The following is a 23,652-nucleotide window of genomic DNA, read 5'->3' on the forward strand; positions in this document are numbered from 1 at the left end:
GTATTTGAAATTGTTCTTTTGAAATTGTGGTAGAACATAAATTTACTTTCAATGTGTGAAGGTGTCTTACTACTTTTTGACCTTTCATATCGTCGAGTCCTTATCTTTGACTGTCTGAAGCAAATACATGTGGCACAAAACAATTTCACTGGCGGGTGTCGATGGGAATGAAATAACAAGATTTCCGATGTAAAGAAATAGCACACCAGTTGCGTTAAAAAACAATTTTCAACCAACTACTCTGCTGTTTCCTCACTTCGTCATTCTTCAAAAACAGTTGCTGAAAATGATGAAAAAAAATGTAAATGGCAAGTCTGGTCTTTACGATGTGTGGAGGCGTGTGAGGGGAAAGGCTGACGTAACCGACGCTCGGGGCTACCAACAGAAACCGCAATTTCGACACTACAACTGCTACACTGTGTGATCAAAAGTATCCGGACACCTGGCTGAAAATGACTTATAAGTTCTTGGCGCCCTCCATCGGTAATGCTGGAATTCAATATGCTGTTGGCCCACCCTTGATGACAGCTTCCAGCCTCGCACGCATACGTTGAATCAGGTGGTGGTTGGTTTCTTGGGGAATGGCAGTCCATTCTTCACGGAGTGCTGCACTGAGGAGAGGTATCGACGTCGGTCGGTGAGGCGTAGCACGAAGTCGGGGTTCCAAAACATCTCAAAGATCTTCCATAGGATTCAGGCCAGGACTCTGTGCAGGCCAGTCCATTACAGGGATTTTATTGCCGTGTAACCACTCCGCTACATGCTGTGCAAATGAACAGGTACTCGATCGTGTTAAAAGATTCAATCGCCATCCCCGAGTTGGTCTTCAACAATGGGAAGCAAGAAGGTGCTTCAAACGTCATTGTAGGTCTGGGTTTGATAGTGCAACTGAACAACAAGGGGTGCATGCCCCTTCCATGAAAGACACGACCGCACCACAACACCACCACGTCCGAATTTTGCGGTTGGCACTACACACGCTGGCAGATGTTTACCGGTATTTCACCATACCCACACCCTGCCGTCGGACACGACATTATGTACCGTGATTCGTCACTCCACATAACGTTTGTCCACTGTTCAAATGTCCAATTTTTATTTTCCTTACGCCAAACGAGGCGTCATTTAGCATTTACCGGTGTGATGTGTGGATTATGAGCAGCCGCTCGACCATGAAATCCAAGTTTTCTCACCTTCGACCTAACTGACATGGTACTTGCAGTGGATCCTGATGTAGTTTGGAATTCCTGTGTTATAGTCTGGTTGAATGTCTGCCTGTTACACATTACGACTCTCTTCAACTGTCAGCGGTGTCTGTCAGTCAACAGACCAGATCGGTCTGTACACCTTTTGGCTGTACGTGTACCTCCACGTTTCCACTTCACCATCACATCGGAAACAGTGGACCTAGGAATGTTTAGGAGTGCGGAAATCTCGCGTACAGAAGTATGACGCAAGTGACACCCAATCATCTGACCACGTTCGAAGTCCGGAGTTCTGCGGAGCGCCCCGTTCTGCTCTCTCACGATGTCTAATGACCATTGAGATCGCTGATATGGAGTAAGTGGCAATAGGTGGCACCCAATATGAGAGACATGTGTTTTGGGGATGTCTGGATGCTTTTGATCACAGTGTAGGAAGGCAACGTAACATATCAACAGCTCGGTGGAAATGAATATAAGTGTCAGAACATGTTGACAGAAATTTCGAAGTTGTGCACAGAAGGCTGGGCGTCAAATGCTATCACATCACAGGGGTACATTGATATTTAAAGCCCCTTCTTGCTTCCCACTGTTGAAGAGCAATTCGGGGATGGCGATTGCATCTTTCAACACTATCGAGCACCTGTTCATAATGCACGGCCTGTGGCGGAATGGTTAAACGACAATAACATCACTGTAACGTACTGGCCTGCACAGGGTCCTAACATGAATCCTATATAACACCTTTCGTATGTTTTGGAATATCGACCGTACCAGGCCTCAACGGCTGACATCGATACCTCATCTCAGTACAGCACTTCGTGAAGAATGGCTCCCATTCCGCAAAAAACCTTCCAGCACCTGATTGAACGTATGCCTGCGAGAGTGGAAAATGTCATCAAATCTAAGGATACTCCAACACCATTTTGAATTCCAGCATTGTAGATGGGAGGCGCTACGAACTTGTAAATTATTTTCAGCCAGGTGTTCGGATACTTCACATAGTATACCTCCTCATTAAGTGAGGGGCGGCAGAGTCCCAGTGAAGACGGCAGCGACCCAATGTTATGAAATTTTGTAAATAGTACAACAGTCTCTGATCGCAAATACGAGAGTGTACCCAAAAAATACCGGAATTATTTTTTTAAAAGCTACATATTTTTAATTCTGTCATAAAACAACCTTACCAGCTTCACCTTCAAAACACTATCCACTACAGCTACTACATTTGCCCCACCGGTGTTTCCACTGTTCGAAACATATTTTGTATTCATCTTTAGATATGGCTCACAGCTGCTCCCTTGGTGTTATTTTTTTTTTTCGTCGTCGTCAAATCGCCGTTCTTTTTGTGTCCCTTTTCATGCGTGGAAATAAGGAAAAGTCGGACGGAGAAAGGTCAGGCGGCAAGGTGCGTGGGGCAGCGGACCCGAGCGATTTTTAGCCAAAAACTAACAGAGATGGCTGGGTGTGCAGGTGCGTTGTCGTGGTGGAAGAACCAGCCCTCTGTCTCCCATAAATCGGGTCGTTTTGACGAACACTGTTGTGCAGTCTTCTTAAAACTTCCAGATAAAAGGTTTGATTTACTGCCTGACCTGGGGGAACAAACTCTGAATGATCCTTGCCCTCTGCATCAAAAAAGCTAACCACCATTGCTTTGATATTTGATTTGACTTGTCAACATTTTTCGGACTTCTTCCACTGGCTTGAAAGTTGCTTTGTTTCTGGGTTGCATCCAGAGCACGATGACTCATTATCAGTAACTACCTTTGGCAAAAAATCTGGATCAGTTTCAAGCTGTTGTTTCAAAGCACGACATGTTCCAACTCGACGTTCCTTTCGATCAGTCAGAACCCGAGAAACACACTTGGCAGCAACCATTTTCATTCCAAAATGTTCCATCAAAATTCTCTGAACCGAGCTCCAAAATAACCCACTAATCTGCGACAGTTAATCAATTGTGTGTCGGCGATCTGTGAGCACAAGCTCTTGAATTTTTTTCAGATTTTTCGTCGATTCGGTCAGTTGGTGGATGTCAAGATCTAACTTCGTCATCAATCGACATGTCACCATTTACAAATCGAGTAAACCACTCGTACTCCTGAGTTTTTCCGATAGCATGATCTCGGTAAGCTGTTTTGAACATTCAGACAGTTTCAGCAACATTTTTACCGAGTAGAAAACAAAATTTCCTAGTTGCGCGTTGTTCACTTAAACTTGCTATAAAAAAAACGAAACAAGAAAAAGAGCAGTAGCAAAAACAATCACTGCAAATGAACAGAACAAGACAGGTCGACAACACAGGCGGCACCGATCTGACAATGAGTTGTGCTATACACACCTAGCGGCAGAAATGCGTACTACACAAGCTCCGCCCATGGCAATGTTATTCCGTTTCTTTTAATTTATTTTTTTATTACTCCTTCGTATTTGTTCATTCAATTACCGTTTCCAGTAATTACGACCATCTTCAGGTTGATGTCCTAACTTCAAGAAGATAATCACCATGGCTGAAACCAGTAATTCAACATTTGCAATCAGTGACCAATGTGATGTCTACAAAATTTCGCCCTTAAGATCCGAAGAGCAGTGCAGATACGGGGCCAGCTACGACTGTTGTGGATGGAACTATATGCGAACACCTAGCATCATCGGAAGAGACTTTGGAAAACTATTTCTAATGTGCACAAATCCCCCTTTTTAAATGAACAGATTTTGTGAAGACAAGTAAACAGTCGAAAGGATTGAAACAACGAAGTGTTCGACATCGAAGGCATGGTAGTATGGGGTATCACACGTTATTTGTGACTGGATAGTGGGTTACGGGACTCGAACCCGGGTCTTCTTGCTCAGTAGCATAAATGCTACCAACTACACCATCTCGGCACTATGGTAAACATTGCTGCACGAACTACCCTAGTCAAATGCTCACCCCAATATAAATTTCATACCTTCAGCTTAGTTTCCCCCCTACTTTTATCGCAGATAAAGATAAGACTTAAATGTCTCAGGGAAAACTTTAATTATAACGATTGAGGATTTCTTGGTGAGTTATCTTAGGCGGAAGGCCATAGACGGATGTACAATTAACTTCAGATTTACCTCAGGGAAGTGTGTTTGGTCCCTTGCTGTTCATGTTGAATATTAATGGCCTTGCAGACTATATTAACAGTAACCTTTCGTAAAGGACGCAGGAATCATAATGAATTACTGTCTGATAAAGCTAACTAAGTATTCACTCAAATCTTCATAACATTTCAAAGCGGTGCAAAGACTGGCAACTCACTTCACATGTTCATAAATCTAAAACTGTGCACTTCACAAAACGGAAAAAAACCTAGTATGCTTCGATTACTTCTAGTATACAAGTGACTTACAGCTGAAACCAGTCAACTCATACAAATAACGGGGTACAACAATTTGTACGTGTATGGAATGGAACTATCACATACACTCAGTTGTATTTGCAGCAGGTTGCAGACTGTGGATCATCACTAGAATAGTAGGAAAACGCAGTCTAAGGAGATTGCACACGAAACACTCTTGCGACTTATCCTACATTATCGCTCAAGTTTATAGGACGCATACCAAATAGGGCTAAAAGGCCATGATGAATGCTTACAAAGAAGAGCAACACGAATAGTCACACGTTTGTTTCACTCATGGGAGAGAGTAGCGAAGATCCTGAAAGAACTAAATTTCTAGACCCTTGTAGATAGACGCATAACATTCCGTCAAAGTTCGATCAGAAAGTTTCCAGAACCAATTTGAAGTAACGACTCTAGGAATGCACCACAAGCCCTATTTATCACTCCCTTAGGATTTGCGACGATAATATTGGAGTACTTAGACTGCTTACAGAGGCGTTTAAGCAAAGATTCATCCTAGGCTCCATACGTGAATGGAACAGCAAGAAGACGTAATGGCTGATACAGCGTGTCACGCAGTTTACAGTGGTTTTCAGAGTATAGCTGCACATGTAGAATAAAAGAGGAATGTAAATACAAAAACGCAAAATTAAATTTTTGTTGTTGTTATTGCGGTCTTCAGTTCGAAGATGGGTTTGATGCAAATCTCCATGCTACTCTATCCTACGGCAGCCTCTTCACCTCCGAATAATTACTGCTTCCTACATCTTTCTGAATCTGCTTACTGTATTCACCTCTCGGTCTCCCTCTACGATTTTTAGCCCCCACACTTCCCTCCACTATTACATTGGTGATCCCTCGATGTCTCAGGGTGTGCCCTATGATTGATACCTTCTTCTAATCAGCTTGTGTGCCACAAACTTCTTTTATCGGAAGTTTCATCCAGTACTTCCACATTAGTTACGTGATCTACCCATCAAATGTTCTGCATTCCTTTGTAGAATCACATTACAAAGGCTTCTACTCTGTTCTTGTTTAAACCGTTTATCGTCCGTGTTTCACTTCCATACATCACTCGACCCCATATGAATACTTTCAGAAAAGACTTTCTAATAGTTAAATTCAAATTCTGTGTTCACAAATCTCTCTTCTTCATAAACGCCTTTCTTCCCAAAACAACAGAAAAATTTGCAATAGGAATCAAAGACATTGACCATTCATGATGACTAACTGACCACCTCAACTGCCGACAGGTGTTGTTGTACCTCGATGTGGACAGCTGAAAATGTGTGCCCCGACGGGGACTCGAACCCGGGATCTCCTGCTTACATGGCAGACGCTCTATCTATCTTCTTTTTTTTAAAAAAAAATCTCGTTTTGTTTGCTTTCGTTCGTTGCATTGGCTCGCGGCGGACGCCGTAAGACATCCGTTTCAGTTCGTTGTTGATCGGTACACTCAGTTTTTTATTACAGAGGGTGAAATACCTGACCCCGCCGGGAACCGAACCCGGGAATCCAGGCGCGGGAAGCGAGAACGCTACCGCACGACCACGAGCTGCAGACATCTATCTCAGCCACCGAGGACAGATATGAATACCGCGACTGCAGGGACTTATCCCTTGCACGCTTCCCGTGAGACTCACATTCCCAACTGTCCACAATTCTACATATGTATTGTACCTTATAGACATTTGCCCACCCACTCCAGGGAAAAGCTGCACGGTCCTCAACAGTAACTGTTCTTTCGAGAACTAGTTACTGTCTTCGTATATATTGACCATTCAGTTCAACTGCTTTTCCAAGTCCTTTGCTGTCTCTGACAGAATTACAGTATCATCGGGCAACCTCAAAGTTTTTATTTCTTCTCCATGGATTTTAATTCCTACTCCAAATTTTTCTTTTGTTTTCCTTACTGCTCGCTCTATGTACAGATTGAATAACATCAGGGATATGCAGCAACGCTGTCTCACTCTCTTCTCAATCACTCCTTCCCTGTCGTGCCCCTCGAGTCTTATAACTGCCGTCTGGTTTCTGCACAAACTGTGTAGCCTTTCGCTCCCTGTATTTGATCCCTGCCACCTTCAGAATTGTCGGGGAATAGCGTCGGCGCTTTCCGATGCGTAGAATTCCTGATCATGGAGTGTTTAGGAAAGCTTTCAGCACAATGCGTGAAACAGACACTATTCCAAGTTGCCACTTTTCTTTTGATCGTTCAGTTCTACAACAAATGCAGGAAAAGCTGCGCAGTGTTGAAATGTCGCAGTGTAGTCCTACTACCAGCCCACGACGACTTTCTGCAAGTATCTGTGTCCCACGAGTCCGTGTGCGGCGAGCAGTACAGCTGGGAAACTGCTACGCCTTTCACATACAGGGTTTTTCAAAAATGACCGGTATATTTGAAACGGCAATAAAAACTAAACGAGCAGCGATAGAAATACACCCTTTGTTGCAATATGCTTGGGACAACAGAACATTTTCAGGCGGACAAACTTTCGAAATTATAGTAGTTACAACTGTCAACAACAGATGGCGGTGTAAGTGATGTGAAAGATATAGAAGACAACGCAGTCTGTGGGTGCGCCTTTCTGTACGCCGTCTTTCTGCTGTAAGCGTGTGCTGTTCACAACGTGCAAGTGTGCTGTGGACAACATGGTTTATTCCTTAGAACAGAGGATTCTTCTGGTGTTGGAATTCCACCGCCTACAACACAGTGTTGTTGCAACAAGACGCAGGTTTCAACGGAGGTTTAATGTAACCAAAGGACCGAAAAAGCGATACAATAAAGGATCTGTTTGAAAAATTTCAACGGACCTGGAACGTGACAGATGAACGTGCTGGAAAGGTAGGGCGACCGCGTACGGCAACCACAGAGGGCAACGCGCAGCTAGTGCAGCAGGTGATCCAACAGCGGCCTCGCGTTTCCGTTCGCCGTGTTGCAGCTGCGGTCCAAATGACGCCAACGTCCACGCCGCTATCATTGCTGCACGAGAGACATTCGCTAACGATATAGTGCACAGGATTGATGATGGCGATATGCATGTGGGCAGCATTTGGTTTACTGACGAAGCTTATTTTTACATCTACATCTACATGCATCTACATGACTACTCTGCAATTCACATTTAAGTGCTTGGCAGAGGGTTCATCGAACCACAATCATACTATCTTTCTACCATTCCACTCCCGAACAGCGAGCGGGAAAAACGAACACCTAAACCTCTCTGTTCGAGCTCTGATTTCTCTTATTTTATTTTGATGATCATTCCTACCTATGTAGGTTGGGCTCAACAAAATATTTTCGCATTCGGAAGAGAAAGTTGGTGACTGAAATTTCGTAAAAAATTCTCGCCGCGACGAAAAACGTCTATGCTGTAATGACTTCCATCCCAACTCGTGTATCATATCTGCCACACTCTGTCTCCTATAACGCGATAATACAAAACGAGCTGCCCTTCTTTGCACCCTCTCGATGTCCTCCGTCAATCCCACCTGGTAAGGATCCCACACCGCGCAGCAATATTCTAACAGAGGACGAACGAGTGTAGTGTAAGCTGTCTCTTTAGTGGACTTGTTGCATCTTCTAAGTGTCCTGCCAATGAAACGCAACCTTTGACTCGCCTTCCCTACAATATTATCTATGTGGTCCTTCCAATTGAAGTTGTTCGTAATTTTAACACCCAGGTACTTAGTTGAATTGACAGCCTTGAGAATTGTACTATTTATCGAGTAATCGATTTCCAACGGATTTCTTTTGGAACTCATGTGGATCATCTCACACTTTTCGTTATTTAGCGTCAACTGCCACCTGACACACCATACAGCAATCTTTTCTAAATCGCTTTGCAGCTGATACTGGTCTTTTGATGACCTTACTAGACGGTAAATTACAGCATCATCTGCGAACAGTCTAAAAGAACTGCTCAGATTGTCACCCAGGTCATTTATATAGATCAGGAACAGTAGCGGTCCCAGGACGCTTCCCTGGGGAACAGCTGATATCACTTCAGTTTTACTCGATGATTTGCCGTCTATTACTACGAACTGCGACCTTCCTGACAGGAAATCACGAATCCAGTCGCACAACTGAGACGATACCCCATAGCTCCGCAGCTTGATTAGAAGTCGCTTGTGAGGAATGGTGTCAAAAGCTTTCCGGAAATCTAGAAATACGGAATCAACTTACCTGGAAGGCTTCGTCAATAAACAGAACTGGCGCATATGGGGAACCTAAAAGCCCCATGTTGCAGTCCCATCGTCCCTGCATCCTCAGAAAGTACTGGTTTGGGCCGCCATTTCTTCCAAAGGAATCATTGGCCCATTTTTCAGATCCGAAACGATTACTGCATCACGCTATCTGGACATTCTTCGTGAATTTGTGGCGGTACAAACTGCCTTAGACGACACTGCAAACACCTCGTGGTTTATGTAAGATGGTGCCCGGCTACATCGCACGGCCGACGTCTTTAATTTCCTGAATGAATATTTCGATGATCGTGTGATTGCTTTGGGCTATCCGAAACATACAGGAGGCGGCGTGGATTGGCCTCCCTATTCGCCAGACATGAACCCCTGTGACTTCTTTCTGTGGGGACACTTGAAAGACCAGGTGTACCGCCAGAATCCAGAAACAATTGAACAGCTGAAGCAGTACATCTCATCTGCACGTGAAGCCATTCCGCCAGACACGTTGTCAAAGGTTTCGGGTAATTTCATTCAGAGACTACGCCATATTATTGCTACGCATGGTGGATATGTGGAAAATATCATACTATAGAGTTTCCCAGACCGCAGCGCCATCTGTTGTTGACAATTGTAACTACTGTAATTACGAAAGTTTGTCTGCCTGAAAATGTACTGTTGTCCCAAGCATATTGCAACAAACGGTGTATTTCTATCGCTGTTCGTTTAGTTTGTATTGCCGTTTCAAATATACCGGTCATTTTTGAAACACCCTGTACAACATGTCCACTATCTGCGCATTGGTGACAATGCAAGACGACATGAATTTTGTCACTAACTAAATGACCATCGTCATTTGCTTCCATTAAAAGCCACGTACACACGGAATGGAATCGACAAGGCACGTGATAATCATTGATGGTCGCAGTTAAATCCACGCGCTATAGTGGAAACCAGTTTCCAAGTTCGTTTTCGTTTAACCTTTGGTGGGACATGATCGGTAACATGTCAAGTGACAGAAGCAGTGGAGGGGGGTGGGGGGATGGTGAGAGGGAAATTCATTTGCTGAACTCCATGAGTCCGTTCCTTTGACCACGCGTACGGCAATGTACTTCCAGCATGAAGGAACATCTACACACTTTACCAGACGTGTGAGGGAACATCTCAACCACACTTACCCTAATCGCTGGATTGGTCGTGAGGGTGCAGGTAACTGGCCACCAAGATCGCCAGATCTAAGGTCATTCAATTATTGTTTATGGAGTGGTATAAAGTCTGAGATATAGTACGGATGGTGAGTACACGAGATGAACTTCTTGGCTGTATTATCGACACTGTTCCCTTCTTTAACGGAACGTGTTGAGGCATTCAGAGAAGGATCACAACATTTTCTCCTAAGAGTACAAAAATGCACTGAAGCCTACGCTCAGATTTCGAAAATTTATTTGAATGCTTGGTGTTTGTTCTTCCGGACATGTGCGAAAGAACAGACACCACGAATTGATGTAATTGATACGCCTAGATGAACGCTGGCTCGAGGAAGTCAAGAAAGAAACACGACATCTACGTGGGAGCCCGTGTCTATGGCCCTCTGAGTCTCGTGGACGAATAGCGCGAGCTGGGTTTTACACGACCGTCTTTTTCGAAACCCATGCTGATTCCTACAGAGTAGATTTCTACTCTTCAGAAAAGTCCTTATACTCGAACATAATACGTGTTCCAAAGGGGGCAAGTTCCTTCGCGTACTCTGTGTAAAATATAACTCTTATCCCATCAGGTCCAGCGGCCTTTCCTCTTTTGAGCGATTTTCATTGTTCTTCTATCCCTCTGTCATCTATTTCGACATCTACCATTTTTTCATCTGTGCGAAAATCTAGAGAAGGAACTACAGTGCAGTCTTCCTCTGTGAAACAGCTTTGCAAAAAGACATTTAGTATTTCGGCCTTTAGTCTGTCATCCTCTGTCTCAGTACCATTTTGGTCACAGAGTGTCTGGATATTTTGTATTGGTCCACCTACCGCTTTGACATAAGACCAAAATTTCTTAGGATTTTCTGCCAAGACAGTACACAGAACTTTACTTTCCAATTAATTGAAGGCCTCTCGCATAGCCCTCCTCACACTCCTTTGCTGTGAAGTTCCCTTTGCTTCCGCAGCAGTTTTCTAACTCGGTTGTTGTACCACGGTGGCTCTTTTCCATCTCCTACGATCTTGCTTGGCACATACTCATCTAAAGCATATTGTACCATGGTTTTGAACTTTGTCCACTGATCCTCACCATTATCTGTACTTGAGATTGCTCAAGGTAATTTTCAGATAATGCACTTAAAAAAATTTCACTGGATTTTTTGTCCCTGCCACCTGTTATAAGCGTTTGAGTCTCCCAATCTATATCTGGCAAATTAAAATCTCCATCCAGAACTATAACATGGTAGGGAAATCTACTCGAAATATTTTCCAAATTTTCCTTCACATGCTCTGCCACAACAGCTTCTGAGCCAGGGGTCCTATAGCGACACCTAATTACCATGTTTGAGCCTTCACCCAAATTATTTCACATTTCGGATCTCCGTCGATTTCCTTGGAAACTATTGCACTTTTTATCGCTATAAACACGCCTCCCTCTTCACTGTCCAGCCTGTCTCTGCGGTATACATTCCAATCTGAGTTTAGTATTTCATTGCTGTTTAGATCTGGTTTCTGTTGGCAACGTATTTCGAACACAATCTGAATGTACCTACAGAAATAAACGACTCTAGTTAAGGAGATAGGATGGTATAAAGACTGAGATGCATGAAAAAATACCGCATCATAAGTGAAGTTTTAATACAATAATTCTATGCACTAAGACACTCATACAGCCGAGTCAAGTTAAGGAAATCCCTGACACATGGCGGGCTTGGAACATTTGCACGGAGTGACACTCGCATGGATCCTCGGGCTCTTGCCGAGCTAACCGGCTTTTTACGCTAAGAAGTCCAGCAATTCAGCACAGCTGTTCATGCAAGCTGGCTCGCGCCCACACCACAGCAGTTAGCAACTACGTATCGCTTTAGGTCTGTTCATTAACGTGTTGAGTGGCAAATTCGACTGTCGTATTAATGAGCACTGACAACGAAATTCAGCATCTCGTAATACTCTGATGATGTGAAGAAGTGGGGGAGGGGGAGGGAGGAGGGGGGGCTAAGTAACCGCCGTTTTAGGACGAAATTTAAACTAACAAATTTATATGCCGTCATCATTTCATGTAAACGTTAAATTTAAAAACACAGAATGTCAATGAATATTACTTGTTTTGCTTTTCACTAACGGATCAATGTCTGGTACCACTTTACGAGTAATTCTAATTCGAAGATAAGATTTTAAGCTGAAGTCTGTCAATGAGTTTCTGTGTGTGGATTTCGTTCTCTTCATTGCGTAAAAAAAATAGCATGTACAGCGACAGAATCGTAACTGCAGACTTGTAAAGTCGTGAAAATTTACATTTGGGAAACAGAAGTCTACGAGATTAAGTTTTCTATGAAAATAATCACGAAAACGTCACAGTGTAGATCTATAAGTTCTAACTGCAGCCGAGTTTTTTCACACTGTCAACATAACCCGAAAATCAGTGAATTGCGCAAGCCTTTGCATCCTAAAAAGCAGTATGGTAACTTGATCTAACTGCAGATTATTTCGTTGTTCGTTGCTCCTGAAAACAAAAATGTGATTTCATAGCGAAATTGGGAAAATTATAGAGAGGTTCATTTCTCTCCTCCAAAATGATGAATACTTTCTTCAGTCATGTTGTTTGAAAGCGTTATTTTTTTTTCACATCGGCTTTTCGCTATTCGCCCCCCCCCCCCCCCCAAGTGTCCATAATCTTTTGCATGGAATCTATTGTAAGGTTGTTGTAATCTGAATTACTTCATTGTGTTCAAAGTTTTAAGGCACATTAATCGAACTCTAAGCGTATTAACACAACATTGAATGCAATAAACATTTACACTAGGCGTGCTGCACTGACACACTTATGTTTGTGATGTGTCTGACCGCTTTGAAATTCCTAAACCGACCATCATGCTACTTTTCATGCCTCTAAAATGGGCTACTCTTCATTTTAAGGGGAGACTCCATCATAAAATTTAATTTTTTTTCAAAAAAATTTAATGGCTGTATTCGAACTGCAAGTACGTGTAAGAAATATTTGAAGTACGCACTGCGTAAGGGGCTGTAGCGCAATGAAAGATCCGAAAGATAATATTTGGTTTATATTACCATCAAAGAGAACAAATTTACTCCGAATTTGGCATAAACTCAAACTGGGAAAACCAAGTAGCAAGATTCCCAGAAAAACTGAAGCGAAACAATCGGCAGACAGTCGCTGGAAATCAATTGCTTTGCCTGTTGAAAGTGCACATACAAAGAATTGAGGTTCTGTTCGCTATAATCAACAAGCTCCAAGGAAATAGGCATTGCCTTACAATCAATACCCTTGCCACGGCACCTTAAGAAAGCTGTGAATAGATTTTACTTTAGAAAGTTCAAGAAAAAGGCTACCCTGATCTTGAAATTACAAAAAGAAGCCTCATATAAGCAGGAAGTCAAAACGTTACGGTGCCGGTGAATTTTAATGGATGCATGTCTTGTAATAACACTCATTTTTTTTATAAAATATTAGAATCCATTTTACCATAACTGAGTTTTCAAGCTCAGTGCCAGTTTTTCTTCATCATCTGAGTGAAAACTTGGCTTGAAATAGTCTTGATGTGTTTGTATATTTCTGTGCTTTAATGTTTCCGGAAACGTAATTTGTTTATTTATGTAGCAATAATTAAAGAAAATTTAAGGTTGAAATTTGAAAGAAATCCTGAAAACAATTTATAATATTTCTCATAATGAATACACAGGAACGAATTATTAATATTTCTTATAATGAAAGCACAGGACCATTGAACTACAGCAAATCTTCTGAGTGTACCTACAAAATCCAATATGTGAAAATTGTGGTATGAGTACCAAAAGTTGGTTTTCAAGAATACCATTAAACTCTGACCAAAAATCAAAATTCGAAAACCAACGTCGTTATGGACTTTAAAACCTTGGTATTGCTACATATTTACACAATACGCTCTATGTTAAAGTTTTGTTGCTATCGGCAAAGTAGAAGACAAGTTACATTTTTGTGTGGTTAAAATGGCTCTGAGCACTATGCTACTTAACTTCTGAGGTCATCAGTCGCCTAGAACTTAGAACTAATTAAACCAAACTAACCTAAGGACATTATACACATCCATGCCCAAGGCAGGATTCGAACCTGCGACCGTAGCGATCGCTCCGCGCCTAGAACCGCACGGTCACTCTGGCTGGCTTTTTGTGTGGCGTCTTCGCTCAAGAACTGTGCCGCATATACTCTATGTTCTTATCAAAGACTACGCCGAACCTAATCGTAGTCATTCCTCTGAAGGCAGCACATTGTTTGCACTTCTCCTGAGCTACCGGTCGGCCGCGGCGCGCTATGTAACGACATCTGACCATCCCGTTTTACCACGAGCGCTAACAACCCAGGTGGCGAGCTAGCGTGACCATCTTCAACAGACCTGCTATAACCCACGATGTGTTTTGCTAGAATTTATTTTTAACGTATATTGAAAGGTTGCATAACAGCGACCACTCACTCTTTTATGATAATTTACACTACTGGCCATTAAAATTGCTACCCCACGAAGATGACGTGCTACAGACGCGACATTTAACCGACAGGAAGAAGATGCTGTGATATGCAAATGATTAGCTTTTCAGAGCATTCACACAAGGGTGGCACCGTTTGCGACACCTACAACGTGCTGACATGAGGAAAGTTTCCAACCTATTTCTCATACACGAACAGCAGTTGACCGGCGTTGCCTGGTGAAGTGCTGTTGTGATGCCTCGTGTAAGGAGGAGAAATGCGTACCATCACGTTTGCATCTTTGATAAAGGTCGGACTGTAGCCATTCGCGATTGTGGTTTATCGTATCGCGACATTGCTGCTCACGATTGGTCAAGATCCAATGACTGTTAGCAGAATATGGAATCGGTCGGTTCAGGAGGGTAATACGGAACGCCGTGCTGGATCCCAACTAGCAGTCGAGATGACAGGCATCTTATCCGCATGGCTGTATCGGATCGTGCAGCCACGTTTCGATCCCTGAGTCAACAGATGGTTTGCAAGACAACAACCATCTGCACGTACAGTTCGACGACGTTTGCAGCAGCATAGACTATCAGGTCGAAGACCATGGCTGCGGTTACCCTTGACGCTAGCGCCTGCGATGGTGTACTCAACGACGAACCTGGTTGCTTGAATGGTGAAACGTCATTTTTTCGGATGAATCCATGTTCTGTTTACAGCATCATGATGGTCGCATCCGTGTTTGGCGACATCGCGGTGAAAACGCACATTGGAAGGGTGTATTCGTCATCGCCATACTGGCGTATCAACCGGCGTGGTGGTATGGGGTGCCATTTGACCCGTGGATCTACCCTTCAGTCGATCCCTGCGAAACCCTACATTTCAGCAGGATAATGCTCGACCGCATGCTGCAGGTCCTGTACTGGCCTTTCTGGATACAGAAAATGTTCGACTGCTGCCCTGGCCAGCACATTCTCCAGATCTCTCACCAATTGAAAACGTCAGCTCAATCGTGGCCGAGCAACTGACTCGTCACAATATGCCAGTCAATACTCTTGATGAACTGTGGAATCGTGTTGAAGCTGCATGGACAGCTGTACTTCTACACCCCATCCAAGCTCTGTTTGAATCAATGCCCGGGGGTGTCAAGACCTTTATTACGGCGGAGGTGGTTGTTCTGGGTACTGATTTCTCAGGATCTATGCACCCAAATCGCGTGAAAATGTAATCACATGTTAGTTCAATGAATACCCGTTTATCACCAGCATTTCTTCTTGGTGTAGCAATTTAATGGCCAGTAGTGTATTTTGTCTTTAGCAGTTTCACGCTGATTTGCTCATCTTTTAAAGATGGACGGAAGAATGGATTTAAGTCATTTTCCTACGTTTCGGATGCAAAGATTTTATATTCGGTGTCCGCCCAAGCGAATGCTCCGAATATCCTCTAGAGAAGGTTTCGCCTTTAAGATAGTCTTATTATTCTTTATTAGGGAATATTTTACAGATTTCGAAAGATATTTGGCCGAGTTTTAGTCGTTTAGAGCGAACACCACGAGAAAGTAGTCTCTTTGCGTTCCCCATTAAATTTATCTACAATATTTATAAGACTGCCAACGAATACATTAAACTCCTTTCAGACATTTACAAATTATTCAACGATTCTGGTGCTTCCTTTGTCATTGTAATTTCTGTGCGTTGGCCACACACGTCAGAAATGGTTTCAAGTTCCCATCAGTTTGGAGTTTCTTTAAAACCTTTGCAATCGTTTCTTCAGTCTTCATTGCCAACGTTTTTCTTCTTTTCCTACCAAAGCTTAAAATTGGTCGTTCAAACTGGTGGCCATTTGCACCTTATCGAAGATTTTTCACTAATGACTGAACACTCAGATGAGCTTTTGGCATTATTATATTAATTCTCCGGTTCCATCCGTCTGAGACATTATTTGTGCGATGGCGCCTTACACCGCAGTTATGCATCTATCTCGGCATATGCCCGTTATCAAGCCACTAGTCGGCAAAATAGTGATAAAAGGCAGGTGGCGCAGTGGTTAGCAAAATATGGTTCAGATGGCTCTGAGCACTATGGGACTTAATATCTGAGGTCGGGTCGTCGGTCCCCTAGGACTTGTTGTGGTCTTCAGTCCTGAGTCTGGTTTGTTGCAGCTCTCCATGCTACTCTATCCTGTGCAAGCTTCTTCATCTCCCAGTACCTACTGCAACCTACATCATTCTGAATCTGCATAGTGTGCCACAGACTCCTCTTCTCCCCAATTGTACTCAATACCTCATCATTAGTTATGTGACCTACCCAGCATTCTTCTGTAGCACAATATTTCAAAGGCTTCTATTCTCTTCTTGTCTAAACTATTTATCATCCATGTTTCACTCCCATACATGGCTACAATCCATACAAATACTTTTTAGACTTCCTGACACTTAAATCTATACTCGATGTTAACAAATTTCTCTTCTTCAGAAACGCTTTCCTTGCCATTGCCAGTCTACATTTTATATCCTCTCTACTTCGACCATCATCAGTTATTTTACTCCCTAAATAGTAAAACTCCCTTACTACTTTAGGTGATTTCCTAATCTAAGTCCCTCAGCATCACCCGACTTAATTCGACTACATTCCATTATCCTCGTTTTGCTTTTGTTAATGTTCGTCTTATACCCTCCTTTTAAGACACTGTCCATTCCGTTCAACTGCTCTTCCAAGTCCTTTCCTGTCTCCGACAGAATTACAATGTCGTCGCCGAACCTCAAAGTTTTTATTTCTTCTCCATGGATTTCAATACCTACTGCGAACTTTTCTTTTGTTTCCGTTACTACTTGCTCAATATACAGATTGAATAGCATCGGGGACAGGCTAGAACCCTGTCTCACTCCCTTCCCAAGCACTGCTTCCCTTTCGTGTCCCTCGACTCTTATAACTGCCTTCTGGTTTCTGTACAAATTGTAGATAGCCTTTCGTTCGCTGTATTTTACCCGTGCCACCTTCAGAATTTGAAAGAGAGTATTCCAGTCCACGTTGTTGAAAGCTTTCTCTAAGTCTACAAATGCTAGAAACTTAGGTTTGCCTTTTCTTAATCGAGCTTCTAAGATAAGTTGTAGGGTCAGTATTGCCTCACTTGTTCCGGTATCCCTAGAACTTAGAACTACTTAAACCTAACTAACCTGAGGACATCACACACAGCCATACCCGAGGCAGGATTCGAACCTGCGACTGTAGCGGTCGGGCGGTTCCAGACTGAAGCGTCTAGAACCGCTTGGCCACATGAGTCGGTTAGTGGTTATCACACTGGATTCCCATTCGGGAGGACGACGATTTGTCCGGTCATGCTGATTTAGGTTTTCCATGATTTCCCTCAATCGCTTCAGGCAAATGCTGGGATGGTTCCTTTGAAAGGACGCGGACGACTTCCTTCCCCATCCTTCCCTAATCCGATGGGACCGATGACATCGCTGTTTGGTCCCCTGCCCCAAAAACAAACAAACAACAAAGTCTCTGTACGGGAAAGACTTGTGATATGTGTGAGTATTGACTGATAATATCTATAGTAATGTTTACTGTGCTCGCAAGCGCTTTGCACCAACACCATTGTAATGGCATACGTCAGAACACTACTGAGGGTCGTATAAATGTCACTACAGCTGAGCGAATGACATTTCTTGATACGTGCGTCGCCTGCTGAGGGCAGTTGGCGAAAAGGAAACTTTCAAGAAGCGGTCGCGGAGAACAGGTGGAGCGCGCATTGGAGACTGACAGATGGTGTGTGTCAGGCAAGCTGCCCAGGGTGACCATCGTTCACAGCTGTTACCTCCGCCACCCCCCCCCCCTTCCCTCTCCTTCAGTCGTTTCGCAGAACGGGAGCATAACATGTTTCAGTCACCGCTAGAGTCCGGATGGCCTCCAGTCAGTGCCACGCCTCGGGGACTGGAAGCCTCTATATAAGACTGCCCCTCCCAACGCAGACTTCAGCATTCGCCAGCCACAGTTTTCAGCGCAGGAGAGGCAGCCAACCAACGATTACCAGCCATGATGAAGTACCTGGTAAGTGTGTTGGATAGCAGCACATCTCAGCCTCTGTGTCTGTATACATATTCTATTTTGCTGACGCGGACCTACATAGGGAGAAACGAGCACCATGATAAAATAAGGTAAATCAGAGCTCGTACGGAAAGGTATGGGTGTTCATACTTTCCACACTCTATACGAGACTGGAATAATAGAGAACTGTGGTGGTTCGATGAACCGTGTGCCAGGCAAAAATGCGATTTACAGAGTATCCCTGTAAATGTAGGTATCGCTCATGAAGCCTATCTGTGGTCCCACTGTTTTGACTGCAAAAGCGGTAACTGTGCTTAAATAGTTCAAAGCATTTGCAGCAATCATTTTAGGGTACAACCATACCCTTTGCCACCACTGTTGAACAGCTTCCGCCATTTGAACGGAGTCGCATCGTAGGCCTGTCGGAAGCTACATGGACGTAGTGGCGGATTACTGCACTTGTTGGACACATTGTATTGGTGATGTGTCGCTGCTTTCACCAATGGTCTGTCAAACATGTCACACATGGAGACCAGGTCCGTGGCGGATACATATGGGGGGCGCATAAGCTATTCGTTCGTTTCTTTCGTCAGTCGACTCGACTAAATCGAGTTATGGAGCAGTTGTACTTTAATCGTATTTTATACGAGAAAAGTCGCGGCCAATCTAGTGGTCTCTATACGTTATTCTGTCTGGCATTTGCTCGAATATATTAAGACTGAAGAATGAATAAGTAAAATGATGACACTTACAGCAAGTACAAGAATGAAGATTAGTCAAGAGTAAGAGTGATCAGTTGATTGTGAATAGTAACCTATATTAATTTCTCATTAAAAATATTCGTAACACTATATTGTAACGAGTCTCATAACAGACTCCTAACAATATTTTTACTAATAATGTAACAATAGTTTCCCATATCTAACTCGTATTATGGGTTAGGTATGGGAAAATACTGATGCGTATATCTCCAGTAAAAGTGACTTTCGAGAAGATTCCTAACAATGCATTGTTACTATATACGACCTTTATCGAATGAACTAGAAAGGAACAGAACCGACAATAAAAGTTCCACACAGATAAATTTCTGGATGGCGTCATCATTGGAAACTCGCCGTTGTATTAAATGTAGTAAGGTGCATATTGGCTCGCCGCTTTCACCTGCGTCTATTGCTATGGCAGAAAGAAGTTTTTCAACACTGCGGCTGAAGTCGGCAATGAAGGAGGTTCGACTTAACGGCTTAGCTCTGTTGAACACTCACCCTAACATTGACTGTCCTATTGACGATGTAATTGGCCGATTTGGCAGGAAGAGTAGGCGCATAGAATTCACCATTTAAGGAAAATGGCATTGTCTTGTGTATGTGCATAAGCAGTTTAAATAAAACTTCCTTTGCATTTGATTTGATTATTTTTTATTATGGTAAAAGTAAAAAAACATGAATGGCATTGTTGGCTGGGAGGTCCCATTCGGGTTTGGCGCCAGGTGCAAGTCACTTTTGAGTCAGCGCCATATCGGGCGACTCGCAGCCGATGATGAGGATGAAGTGATAATGAGGACAACACAACATCCAGTCCACAAGCGGAGAAAATCTCCAACACGGGCCGGAATCGAACTAGGGAAAAGTGCATAGGAGGCAAGCACGTTACCACCCAGCCAAGCAGGCGAATATGGTAAAAGTAAAGGTAGCTCAAGACATCTACGGTGCCCCTCCTTGAGGTATTTCTGTATCTGCCACTGGACCAGGTCGTGGATGTCTGCATAGCACAGGGTCAACATCGACACAATGTGTGGGCACTAATGGCCGACTGAGCATCATCCAGGAACGAAATCCAGCCACATGTTGGACCTGCTGTGTCTTCAGGGTCCATTAGGAACCGTCTGCTTACGTTTGCCCTTGGCCTGGGTATGACAGACACCACGGCATAGACAACATTGTCTGCTTTGGGTTAGTCACAGTAATTGAGTTGGCTGGAGAGTGGAATGGCGCTCAGTTGCCTTCAGCGATGAGAGTAGCGTCTGTCTTATGCGAGTAATGGACATAAGTGTGTGTGATGTAGAACTGGTAAAATACCTATTCGAGATTGCAATCGCCCACAGGCTTCATACCAGTATTTATGTTGGGGGAGGCCATCAGTTGCACCTCACGGTCAAATTCGGTGTTTCTGCAGGGCAAAGGAACCAGTACCCGCCACATTACACAGGTTGTTATCCCTGTTCTCCTGCCATTTCTTCCACAGGAAGAAGATATGTTTTTTTGAGCAGGACACTGCACGTTCGCCGGCCAGAGAGGCCGTGCGGTTCTAGGCGCTATAGTCTGGAACCGAGCGACCGCTACGGTCGCAGGTTCGAATCCTGCCTCGGGCATGGATGTGTGTGATGTCCATAGGTTAGTTAGATTTAATTAGTTCTAAGTTATAGGCGACTGATGACCTCAGAAGTGAAGTCGCATAGTGCTCAGAGCCATTTGAACCATTTTGAACACTGCATGTCCACATACGACTGAAGCGATGTAACATGCTTTTTGTGTTGTTGAAGAACTGCTCTCGTCAGCAAGATCACCATATGTCTCGCCTGTTGACCACGTATGGGACATGATGAAGTGGGAACTTACTCTTTTTCCAGGGTTGTAAGGCCTGCCAAATTGCAACCGGAGACTCAAGGTGCTTGGGACAATATATCGCAGAACGTCATTCGGCACCTTTATGTGCGAGAATACAAGCCCGAATTGCCTTCAGAGGGGGTTACACTGTGTACTGATGCTGCCCTTTTGGCACCCTTTACTGCGACTTGAGTGTTACATTTGGTCTGAATTTGTTATCATATACTCCAACAATGATGAGCTAGCTATCACCTATCAATATAATCTCCGCGTCCTTGAGGGTGATACACACTTTCCCCATAGTGTACATTAAATATAATGATAGAACCAAGACGGAACCCCGTGGAGCACATTGGGTAATACCTTCACAGCTTCAAAAGTTGGTTTTTCTGACTAATCAGATAGGTTTCTGGTGTTTTGAGTTACTGAAGCGGTCCCTAGGTTAGTATACCCATACGTGATAACGTCCTCGACTTTTCAGGTCCTGGCCCTGTGCCTGTTAGCCGCCGCCTTCGCCGCTGAGGAGTCCGCCCCCAAGGAGAAGCGCGGCCTGGCCTACGCCACCGGCCTCGGCTACTCCGCCCCCCTGGCCTACTCTTCTGGACTCTACGGTGGATACGGATACGGGTACCCTGGATATGCTGCCGGCTACTACGGACTGGGCTACCGCGGTCTGGGATACGGCGCAATCGGCTACCATGGTCTCGGCTACTATGGTGGCTACCACTACTGAGATTCGCGCATTCACGTCCCCCTCCAGTCCTGACAATCCCCTCACATCCACTGAGCCCAGCCAGCAAGTAACTTCCAACATACACTTGAGTATATGAGATCTGATGTTGATCATTTCCAGCTGTTGCAGTAGCTCGTAATCGTCACAATCGAAAATAAATCATTTCCAACTTATAAAACTATGTTTTGTTTTTATTCTTAATCTACTTGACCAACGTAAGAAGTACAGTAAGAACTCTTGAACATATGGATATGATGAAAAATAAACATGTTGATACATATCTGGGATCAAAAGAACCTAGTGCGATATAGATCATGATGCGAACTGAGCAACCAGAGAACACGGAGCAAGTTTAGTATAAGTCAACTGGTAAGTAATTATCTATTTACGATCGACAAATGGAATTCCAAGAAAGATGCAGTTACAAGGCAGTTGTGGTATATTTTAGGTATACTGACAAAACAATCAAGTTGTATATCACCAAACCGCTGACAAACAAAGATATTGAGAGAATGAAGAGGTACTAGGAGTAATAAACGTAACGTGTACAAATTCCTCTTGATCCTGATGGATAGATGCAAATTAAGTAATCAATCTTTCTCTTCATAGCCGATATTTTTTTCCGATTTGGCCTATCCAGAAACCATTTACAATTATCAAAATTCATTCAAGATACCTCTTTATCCCAGATTTCTTTTTGACTGATTTTTTATTTTCTTAATTCAGTGTGTGGTAGACTTTAGTTTGGTGATTAAGTTGAAGCATTCGCTTTTTCTGAAGAGGTGCCCATGAAACGTCAACCTTCTCTCGCGTCTAGGGCCTGTGCTCTTCTCCATCTGTTAACACAGATCTTAATTTTTGCTCTTCATTTTTTCGGTCCGATAATCTTCCTTAAGATTTTCCTTCCCTTCTTCTCTACTTCTTCTATTTCACATTTCTTATTCAGTAGTAAACATTCTGAAATGTAAAGGGCTCTTGACTTAACAAACATGGTGTAATGGTTAACCTCTGCAGTGTAGAAGGCTGTCGTTCTCTTGTATCTATTCTCTTTTAAGAGGCCCGAATGCTGTTGCAGAGGCAACGGAAAAAGCATGCGAAGTTCAGAAGAACGCGAAATACTGAAGATGGGCTAAAATTTACAGATGCGCGAAATTTGGCACGTACTTCGACGCGAGATGCCTTTAATAGGTTCCACAACGAAACATTGTCTCGAAATTTGGTAGAAAATCCGAAGAAATTCTGGTCGTATGTAAAGTACACAAGCGGCAAGACGCAGTCAATACCTTCGCTGCGCAGTGCCGATGGTACTGTTATCGACGACTGTGCCGCTAAAGCGGAGTTATTGAACGCAGTTTTCCGAAATTCCTTCACCAGGAAAGACGAATGGAATATTCCAGAATTTGAAACACGAACATCTGCTAGCATGAGTTTCTTAGAAGTAGATACCTTAGGGGTTGCGAACCAATTCAAATCGCTTGATACGGGCAAGTCTTCAGGTCCATATTGTATACCGATTAGGTTCCATTCAGATTACGCTGATACTACTGCTCCCTACTTAGCACTCACATACAACCGCTCGCTCACCGATAGATCTGTACCTACAGATTGGAAAATTGCGCAGGTCGCACCAGTGTTCAAGAAGGGTAGTAGGAGTAATCCATTTAACTACAGACCTTTATCATTGACGTCGGTTTGCAGTAGGGGTTTGGAGCATATACTGTATTCAAACATTATGAATCACCTCCAAGGGAACGATCTATCTATTGACACGTAATCAGCATGGCTTCAGAAAACATCGCTCTTGTGCAACGCAGCTAGCTCTTTGTTTGCACGAAGTAATGGCCGCTTTCGACAGGGGATCTCAAGTTG

At 43.5% G+C, this 23,652-nt stretch overlaps 1 protein-coding gene across 1 annotated transcript; it reads left to right on the forward strand.

The window, feature by feature from the left end:
• The first annotated feature begins 18,343 nt into the window (after positions 1 to 18,343).
• Positions 18,344 to 21,964, forward strand: LOC126291955 (cuticle protein 6.4-like). The gene is made up of 2 exons (XM_049985709.1): positions 18,344 to 18,450; positions 21,532 to 21,964. The coding sequence occupies exons 1-2, from the start codon at positions 18,436 to 18,438 to the stop codon at positions 21,781 to 21,783; spliced, it is 267 nt and encodes an 88-aa protein (XP_049841666.1). The 5' UTR covers positions 18,344 to 18,435; the 3' UTR covers positions 21,784 to 21,964.
• Positions 21,965 to 23,652: the final 1,688 nt, after the last annotated feature.

The sequence above is a fragment of the Schistocerca gregaria genome, chromosome 9 (assembly GCF_023897955.1).
Source record: "Schistocerca gregaria isolate iqSchGreg1 chromosome 9, iqSchGreg1.2, whole genome shotgun sequence".
In the NCBI taxonomy this organism is placed as follows: Eukaryota; Metazoa; Arthropoda; class Insecta; order Orthoptera; family Acrididae; genus Schistocerca; species Schistocerca gregaria.